A 10,044-nucleotide genomic window follows, 5' to 3' on the forward strand; every position below is an offset into this window, starting at 1 on the left:
GAAAAATATTTAAGAAAACATTAACACTGAGGCAAAGTACTTAAAGCTTAAAAAGAAATTATTACACTTAATGTATCGCAAACTGAACATATTGTACTTTTGCCATGAATTGAAATCAAAAAAGTGTCAAATACATTGATGCTTTTTGTTGCATGTAGCTTTTTGGCAGCAGGCCAAGAGGGCAGGGCACTTTGAATTCTGGGAGTTAATGTGTAACATGGTTGTTAAAAAAGGACAAGCACATATTGCAGAGCCAAGCACTGTGCACAGAAACATGGCTGTTCGTGTCTTTGAGGGTAAAGATCATGCAGCTGCTTACCTGCAGTACAGAATAGCACCTGATGAATTAATCAGCAGGATTATGAGCTACATGGAGAAAAAGGTAAGTGTGTATGGTAATGTTTTCAGCACTTTAACAAGCTTAATATGCTTATATGAGTTTTGATGTTGTTTTATGTAGCCTATAATACCTTTAATAGCACTAAAAAAAAAACTTGGTTATTACGCTGTGGCATTGTATAGACTAAGATTGAAGCTACCTTATTAGCTCTTTTAGAGAGACTTACACAGTATTATGGCCCACTCAGGATAATTTTCCTGAGATGAATGTTATGATAGAAGAGCTGCAGAACCATTGTTTAGCATTGCCGTTGCCTGACTCATTAAACCTACATGTTTTCTATAAATTCCGAAGCAAACTATATATTTAATTTTAAGTCACACCTTAATTTAATCATAAGGTTTGACTTAATTCATTTAAGACATCAAGCCAGTTCAATCTAGCAGTGGATGTGGGCTGCGGTTCGGGGCAAGGGACGATCCTATTGGCTCCGTACTTCACCAAGGTTGTTGGAACAGACGTCAGCCCTGCCCAGCTGGAGATGGCTTTGGCCAATAGCAGTCCTCCAAATGTATCATACAGGTGAGGTGGAGAGAAGGTGGGCGCTTTCGTAAAACACCTTTTTTGTTTAACTGCAAGGATAGTGCAAAATATCTCCAGGGAGACACAAAACTGTTTCTATTTGTGCACTTTGCAAACATCCTTTAACTGCTTTTAAGACTGTGAGTAAACAGAGAGTTACTGGTTACCCACAGCAGTTGCTACAACACAACTTTGTAACTACTTTTTAAAGATGGAGCCAACTTTATTTCCCACATTTTCTGTACAAAAAGCAGAAAATTGTGTTTGTGCACTCATGTGATGTGTGCACAGTGTCCTTTGAGCTTTGAACGGTATATTTAGTAAAAGGTATTATTTCCTTTATGAAATGATCAAGATCCGAAGATCAGCAATGTAGGCTGCGTTATCATTTTCATAGTTTCAGTGTCAGGTTGAGGAATATTTTCCAGCCAAAGCCACCTGAACAAGCAAATGTGACTATGTGACAAAAAAAGATATACTTTTTTTTTAAATATTTTTTTTCTGACCACTTGGATCCCAGGGAGTGTCCGGCAGAAGTGCTACCGTTTGCTTCTGGTGAGGTGGACCTTGTGACGGCCATTGCGGCGGCTCACTGGTTCGACCACAAGCGGTTCCTCCTGGAAGCTGACAGGGTGCTGAGGCCAGGAGGCTGCCTGGCTCTCGTGAGCTACACCATGGACTTTGAGCTGGAGTATGGGGGCGTCTCCAACACAGCCTTAAATGACATCTGTGAAGAGGTTCTTTCAAAATCTAAAAACTTAAAGTAATATTTTGTTAATTTAAATCCAGCTCTGTGTCAAGGCAGTGTGGGCAGTGTTTGGCTTCTCTCCATGGCCCTAGAGCGTGGACCAGAGCAGCGGAATGCTTCAGAGATCCGCTGGCTGACGCGTAACGCGTCATGGAGGTCAGACATCCGCTGCGCCGCTCCTGAGTGCACTGGCACCCTGGAAGGAAGCCATTCATCTGAAGACACTGCCAACACAAAGATGACACAGGGCTGGTTTAAAACCTGCAAATTAGCCTGGTTTAATTCCTGGAATTTATTGTTTATGGTAAACATGTTTTTAGGAGACAAGAAAATGCCCCTGAGAAATAAGATAAGGAAATGTCCAAATGTTAATTATTAATATGTTAAATACCATTTAATGCCTAACCTCATGTAGTCAGTAATCATTTGTTATTAAAGAAGTTATTTAGTTGGTAATGAAAATGTGTTTTTATTCTTTTTTTGATTAGTATTACGATGCTCTGCGTCCGTTCCGAAATTCCTATATAGGAACGAGCTCTGTGAAGATCTACTCAGACTTGTTTGACTCGTGCTCATACCCGGACAAAGAGTGGTGAGACTTTACTAACAAACAGTTCTTAATGTAGTCCTTATAAAACTAGAAGCATAAATGATATGATTTCCTTCATATTTACAACTATGGCATGGTGGAAAAAGTGAGAGTCAGACATATGTACACTCTGACGTCTGGGAGTTAACCGGCAAAGAGCAGTTTAAACTTGAGCAGTTGGGGGTCAAATGTGTTGCTTGGGGGCATCTCAGATTATAGTCAAGCAAGAGGAGAGTGTTTTTGATTCATTTTACAGCCTAGATTTCCCCGATCGTTCCTTCTTTTGTGTCCAGGAATGAGTGTCTGAGAGTAAAAAGGATCTTGCCACTGAGCGGATACATCGGCATGGTGGAGACCTTCTCCACCTACCAGGCCCTGCTGCAAAAGGACCCCGCTGAGGCTAAACGTCTTTCTAATGACACCAGAAACAAGTAAGATATTAACCTACACCTTATCCATAAGTCTAATGGTTAACTTCTGGCCCCCTTAGCTCTCATCTTCACTCGCCTGACACTGAACGTTGATCTCTCAATGTCTCTAAACTCATTTATCATTATCAAAAAACGGCATTGAATACTCTCACAGTCTTGGGCATTAATCAGAAAAGCCAAAGATTGCTTGACTAAGCATAACTGTTGAAGGCTTTTACTGCTTTGATAATATAGACATATATTATTACTTCCCCTGCCACTTACAGGACAGAGTAGCCCAGCACACAAAATATATGGAGGGGAAGCACTGAACCACAACTTTTACATAGATCAAAAAAGTATGACATTTTATTTAATTACTAGATTTTTTTAGATTAGATTTACACACAGTTCTGCTCTCTGTGTCTGAAAAGAGTTGACCTATTCTGTCTTGTAGAGAGGACAGAGAATCATTTGAGGTTTTACTTACACTTTGTATTTTGGATTGTGCCACTTTGGCTTTATGTAGCTAGTAGTCCATCCATCCATTAATTTTACATCTTATTAAACCACTCTGTCTGTTATTGCCTTTAATCATAGGTTGATGTCTGCCATGAAGGTGTCTTCTCCTGACACAGAAGTTACAGTGGTTGTGAAGTATTTCTATTGGCTGGCACACAAACCTTGATCTCTCTGACTGGCTGAATCCTCCAGATCCCGACCCCCAAGTTGGAAACCAACACCTGTTGGTTTCATCAGAAAGTGACACAAACCTGGTGCGCCAAGTGTATACAAATCTATTGGTGCTACTCCTCTTATGTTGAGAATCACTTAAAGTAAAAAGTTGGATCTATATCCTTTTAAAAACAAGCATATTTTGTGTTTCTTTTTACATAAAGATATTTGATTTTTAAATAGGAAACAATTATGTGATGAACCTGCTGTTAAATTAACTCCAGGCTTATAAACATTGACATCTGTGACTCTAAAGCCTTCCAGAGTGAACACTAGATGGAGATCTTCATAACGTCTACTTTGAGCCTTTTGCCGTGTTAAAATTGTACTATTTTCTTGAATTTTATTTCATGACCAGGGTAAGAGAAATCCACTTGCTTCCAGACTATCCATATCCTTAACCATATTACTATTAATAGATGTTGTTGTCTTTTAATTAATCAGGGACATGTGGCGTATTTAAACATAAATTGAACTGCTAATTCATTGCTATACAACTGCAGCACCACAGCAGCCCTCTATAAGAAGTTGGGAAACAGATATCAGAGGAAAAACAGATTTCAATAAAGTATGTAAATAAAATAAGATAAGATAGAACTTGACTTATCACAAGGGAAATTGTTGTGCAACAGTTTCAAAGTAGGAAAAGTGTAAATACGAAATTTAAAATATCAATCAGCTACCAATCCAAAATACACCCAATGCCAAAAATATAAACAGATTAACAGTAAGGATCAGAGATATGTCTGAGAAGTGGCATGTGGCTCAATATGTACAGTAACAAATCTGTAAGTATTTGGTTATGTTCATGATTTTGTCCATGATGTCCAATAAGGTCCCATGAATCAGAGAGTAATCCAGATAGACAGTAATCCAGAGACAAAAGACAATGATTGAATCAAAACAGTGCTGAAATGGAGGCTGGAGCAACCTCAGCGCATCATGTCTCTGCTGTCCATTTCTCAACATGAGATAACGTTTGATTGCAACAGGAGAAAGGATTTCCTTTGGTGCATTGTGGTGGTATCAGTCTGCTGTTGAAGGTGCTCCTGTGCATGCACATCACATTCTGGAGAGGATGAGAGTCATTGCCCATGATGCTCCGCAGCTTGCGCAGCATCCTCTTCTCTGACACTACCACCAATTAACCAACCTCCACCCTCAGGAAGGAGGCAGCCTTCCTGGTGAGCTTGTTGATTCTGTTGGCATCGGCTGCCCTCGCCCTGCTGCCCCAGCACACAGAAAGTAGCGTGTGAGCTCTCAAGTGTTTTAGGGTCATCAGATGCAGCTTGTTTTCCTTCAGTGCAATGGGATTTGACTGTTTTACACTATGAAAAGTACATGTTCTGCTCTCATTTCCTCTCCTCTTTACTTCACCTTTCTTCCAAATGTATAATGATAAGAACACTTTATCTAAGTTGTGTCCTCCTCTCTACTTATATGTCTGTGCTCACATTGTTACGAGCCATGAGAACAGGTAATCAATTAACATGCATGGCCTCCAAATCTCCAAAATACACTGAACATCAAATACTTTGTCACAAGTGACATCCAAGCATTATTACACTCAGCAGCGCTTTCCTCTTCAGCACAGAGCAGGTTTTATAGGGCCATGTTAACTGATGTACAAAGTATAGTATTGTAGTATATGGTATAAATACTTTGTAAACTAGCTTGTTCTTTCTAGTTGGTTAAAGTTTATATTTAAAGCACTTGCATACAATGCATGTTACACCTTTTGTTTGCCTATTGTAACAGTTTTCAGAGTCTTGATGGGGGAAAGGCTGTCAACATTTACACACCAGGCACACCTGGATACGCCAGAGGGTCATTACATTAAAACAAGGACGGGGCATTCAGTGCAGAGTCCTAGTTTTTCAGTTCGATGCTTTGACGGACACAAGCACTGTGCACAGAAACATGGCTGTTCGTGTCTTTGAGGGTAAAGATCATGCAGCTGCTTACCTGCAGTACAGAATAGCACCTGATGAATTAATCAGCAGGATTATGAGCTACATGGAGAAAAAGGTAAGTGTGTATGGTAATGTTTTCAGCACTTTAACAAGCCGCAACATGCTTATATGAGTTTTGATGTTGTTTTATGTAGCCTATAATACCTTTAATAGCACTAAAAAAAAACCTTGGTTATTACGCTGTGGCATTGTATAGACTAAGATGGAAGCTACCTTATTAGCTCTTTTAGAGACACTTACACAGTATTATGGCCTCAGGATAATTTTCCTGAGATGAATGTTATGATAGAATAGCCGCAGAGCCATTGTTTAGCATTGTCGTAGCCTGACTCGAGAAGGTTTTCACCGACATCACGTTCTGGGCGGCAACCTGGATGCACGTCCATATTGGAGGTACTCGGTGTAAACAACTGAATAGAGTAATGGAGTATTGTGCACTTTGGATACTTTAATACTTTATGTCTAAACAACAGAAAAGCTCATCAAAACGCGTCCAAGATGCAAAGGCATATAGGGAAGGACTTGGACCACAAGAAAAGGCGCGATATTTTGAGAAATTACGGTTTACTGGCGGTGCAGATCCCTACAAGTTGGCTCCCTCTTCTTGGATCCATGGCGACCCGGTGATTCTTCCTTCAGTTGCATATCCCGATATAGTCAACTACCTGGTTTTCTCGCTGAGCCCATACACAGCGGAAGACCTTAAATCCTACAAAGGTTTGGAGGCTTATAACCAGATGGTGTGTGAATGGGTGAGGGAGACGCAGTACCAAGTCATTAACAACCAGAAGGCCAAAGTAAGTAATACAATAACGTCTTTAATCAACCTAACCTTAACTGTATGATATCATTGTGATAGTCAAGGTGTAGCCAAGTGACTCTCAATAGTTGTTTTTTTCATTTCAAAGACCGAACAGGACAGAGTTTTCCCTCGTAGATCCTGGTTGATCTTTGCCAACCACAAGCGCCTCCTTTCCTCTGATAACTTCTGACATTCCTCTCCCTGGTTTTTAATAACTTTTGGAAGTCAATAATATTCCAAATGTTTTTCTCGGTCTGACCTATTGGTGCAACCGAAAACACGGCAATAATTAACCATTTTCCTTGACGCCGTTCGGGATCTACTTCAGTGCCTGTGCTTTGTTGTGATGCGGAGTACCTCCAACATGGCGACTTCGGGTCTGATGACGCGTCTGATGACGCGCCGTGAAAACCCTCTATTAAACGTACATGTTTTCTATAAATTCAGAAGCAAACTAACAGGTTTTTAATCATAAGGTTTGACTTAATTCATTTAAGACATCAAGCCAGTTCAATCTAGCAGTGGATGTGGGCTGCGGTTCGGGGCAAGGGACGATCCTATTGGCTCCGTACTTCACCAAGGTTGTTGGAACAGACGTCAGCCCTGCCCAGCTGGAGATGGCTTTGGCCAATAGCAGTCCTCCAAATGTATCATACAGGTGAGGTGGAGAGAAGGTGGGCGCTTTCGTAAAACACCTTTTTTGTTTAACTGCAAGGATAGTGCAAAATATCTCCAGGGAGACACAAAACTGTTTCTATTTGTGCACTTTGCAAACATCCTTTAACTGCTTTTAAGACTGTGAGTAAACAGAGAGTTACTGGTTACCCACAGCAGTTGCTACAACACAACTTTGTAACTACTTTTTAAAGATAGAGCCAACTTTATTCCCCACGTTTTCTGTACAAAAAGCTGTAAGTTGTGTTTGTGCACTCATGTGATGTGTGTAGAGTGTCCTTTGAGCTTTGAACGGTATATTTAATAAAAGGTATTATTTTACATTTCCTTTATGAAATGATCAGAATCCAAAGGTCAGCAATGTAGGCTGCGTTATCATTTTCATAGTTTCAGTGCCAGGTCAAGGAATATTTTCCAGCCAAAGCCACCTGACCTAGCAAATGTGACATTTTTTTTTAAATATTTTTTTTCTGACCACTTGGATCCCAGGGAGTGTCCGGCAGAAGTGCTACCGTTTGCTTCTGGTGAGGTGGACCTTGTGACGGCCATTGCGGCGGCTCACTGGTTCGACCACAAGCGGTTCCTCCTGGAAGCTGACAGGGTGCTGAGGCCAGGAGGCTGCCTGGCTCTCGTGAGCTACACCATGGACTTTGAGCTGGAGTATGGGGGCGTCTCCAACACAGCCTTAAATGACATCTGTGAAGAGGTTCTTTCAAAATCTAAAAACTTAAAGTAATATTTTGTTAATTTAAATCCAGCTCTGTGTCAAGGCAGTGTGGGCAGTGTTTGGCTTCTCTCCATGGCCCTAGAGCGTGGACCAGAGCAGCGGAATGCTTCAGAGATCCGCTGGCTGACGCGTAACGCGTCATGGAGGTCAGACATCCGCTGCTCCGCTCCTGAGTGCACAGGGCTGGTTTAAAACCTGCAAATTAGCCCGGTTCAATTCCTGGAATTTATTGTTTATGGTAAACATGTAAATGCCCCTGAGAAATAAGATAAGGAAATGTCCATATGTGCTAATGTGGGACAGAAACAATTTTTATACCAATGGAACATAGTGTATAGTCATTTATAACCATAGCCTGAGTTAAACCAGTTATTCAGCAGCCTTTTAATGTTAATTATTAATATGTCAAATACCATTTAATGCCTAACCTCATGTAGTCAGTAATCATTTGTTATTAAAGAAATTATTTAGTTGTTAATGAAAATGTGTTTTTATTCTTTTTTTGATTAGTATTACGATGCTCTGCGTCCATTCCGAAATCCCTATATAGGAACGAGCTCTGTGAAGATCTATTCAGACTTGTTTGACTCGTGCTCATACCCAGACAAAGAGTGGTGAGACTTTACTAACAAACAGTTCTTAATGTAGTCCTTATAAAACTAGAAGCATAAATGATATGATTTCCTTCATATTTACAGCTATGGCATGGTGGAAAAAGTGAGAGTCAGACATATGTATGATTCATTTTACAGCCTAGAGTTCCCCGATCGTTCCTTCTTTTGTGTCCAGGAATGAGTGTCTGAGAGTAAAAAGGATCTTGCCACTGAGCGGATACATCGGCATGGTGGAGACCTTCTCCACCTACCAGGCCCTGCTGCAAAAGGACCACGCTGAGGCTAAACGTCTTTCTAATGACACCAGGAACAAGTAAGATATTAACCTACACCTCATCTAGATGGTTTCTCAGTTTTCATTATCAAAAAACTGCTTTGAATACCGTCACAATCTTGAGCATTCATCATAAAAGCCAAACATTGCTTGACTAAGCTCAACTGTTGAAGGCTTTTACTGCTTTGATATTATACTATACAACATTAATTCCTCTGCCACCGAGGAAAAGTGCTGAGCCACAACTTATACATGGATCAAAAAAAGTATGACATTTAACTACTATCAAAGTTTGGGAAGATTTACACACATCTGCTCTACGTATGTTTGGAAAGAGCTGAAACATTTTTCTTGTAGGGAGGACATAGAGTCATTTGAGGTTTTACTTCACGCTGTATTTTAGTTCCAGCTTGTTGTAGCCAATGATCCATCCAATAATTCATTTTGCCTCCTAATAAACCTGTCTCTTACTGCCTTTCATCACAGGTTGATGTCTGCCATGAAGGTGTCTTCTCCTGACACAGAAGTTACAGTGGTTGTGAAGTATTTCTATTGGCTGGCACACAAACCTTGATCTCTCTGACTGGCTGAATCCTCCAGATCCCGACCCCCAGGTTTAGAAACAACAGCTGTTGGTTTCATTAGAAAGTGACACAAACCTGGTGCGCCAAGTATTGGTGCTACTCCTCTTATGTTGATCACTTGAAATACAAATTTGGATCTGTGTGTTTTAAAAACAAACATATTGTGTGTTTGTTTTTCTATAAAGATTTCAGGCTTATGAACATTGGCAACTGTAAATCCAGAGCCTTCCAGAGTGAACACTAGATGGAGCCCTGTCATAAAGTGATGGATGATGGTGTCCACTTTGAGCCTTGTGTACAGTCTTAAAATTGTTCTTTTCTGAAAGGAACTTACTACTTCATGACCAGAGTGAAATACAACATTTTGTGTATTTAAACATAAATTGAATTGCATATTCATTGCTGTACAACTTCCAGTGTCACAGTAGCCCTCCATAAGAAGATGGGAAACAGGTATTGGAAGAAAAACTCTGAACTCTTTTGGTCCAAGACATCTTCTTTCTTTCTCTTCCTCAGTCAAATTTTCTCCATTTTCTACTCTTCTTTTTTCGCTTTCGTCACCTCTTTTCGAAATTCTTCCAAATCCTTTGGTGTCTCCTCTCTACAGTAATGTGGATGTGTTCACAGATTGTTTAGGGCTACTACGATGGCCTTATTTACCTTTATTACCTCCCCCTGCCAAACTTTGACACTCTCACATGGGTGATGTTACCCACGGATCAATTTCAATCACATTTATAGCAAATTCAGTTTGTATTACAACTACTATTGTATTAAAGTCTGCTACAGTTTTTCATGAGCCATGCAATGGTCTATACACTAATATGCATACTAATATGGGAATAATACAATTGAAAGACAAGGAATATAAGTGCATCAACTTAATATTTTATAAAATAACCTAAAATTATTTTTTTCCCATGCTCCGTCATTGGCCCTCGAGAGTCCATTTGTACTTACAAGATTTGAGCCCCAATCCAGTAGCCAGTCC

General features: G+C 40.2%; 2 protein-coding genes across 2 annotated transcripts; both read left to right on the top strand.

The window, feature by feature from the left end:
- The first annotated feature begins 274 nt into the window (after positions 1 to 274).
- LOC144512953 (putative methyltransferase DDB_G0268948) lies at positions 275 to 3,482 on the top strand. The gene is made up of 6 exons (XM_078243977.1): positions 275 to 382; positions 762 to 922; positions 1,443 to 1,659; positions 2,159 to 2,262; positions 2,553 to 2,690; positions 3,270 to 3,482. The coding sequence occupies exons 1-6, from the start codon at positions 275 to 277 to the stop codon at positions 3,355 to 3,357; spliced, it is 816 nt and encodes a 271-aa protein (XP_078100103.1). The 3' UTR covers positions 3,358 to 3,482.
- A 1,842-nt stretch (positions 3,483 to 5,324) lies between these two features.
- LOC144512950 (putative methyltransferase DDB_G0268948) lies at positions 5,325 to 9,043 on the top strand. Its single transcript, XM_078243948.1, has 6 exons — positions 5,325 to 5,432; positions 6,677 to 6,837; positions 7,344 to 7,560; positions 8,092 to 8,195; positions 8,371 to 8,508; positions 8,956 to 9,043. The coding sequence occupies exons 1-6, from the start codon at positions 5,325 to 5,327 to the stop codon at positions 9,041 to 9,043; spliced, it is 816 nt and encodes a 271-aa protein (XP_078100074.1).
- Positions 9,044 to 10,044: the final 1,001 nt, after the last annotated feature.

This window comes from Sander vitreus, chromosome 24 (assembly GCF_031162955.1).
Source record: "Sander vitreus isolate 19-12246 chromosome 24, sanVit1, whole genome shotgun sequence".
In the NCBI taxonomy this organism is placed as follows: domain Eukaryota; kingdom Metazoa; phylum Chordata; class Actinopteri; order Perciformes; family Percidae; genus Sander; species Sander vitreus.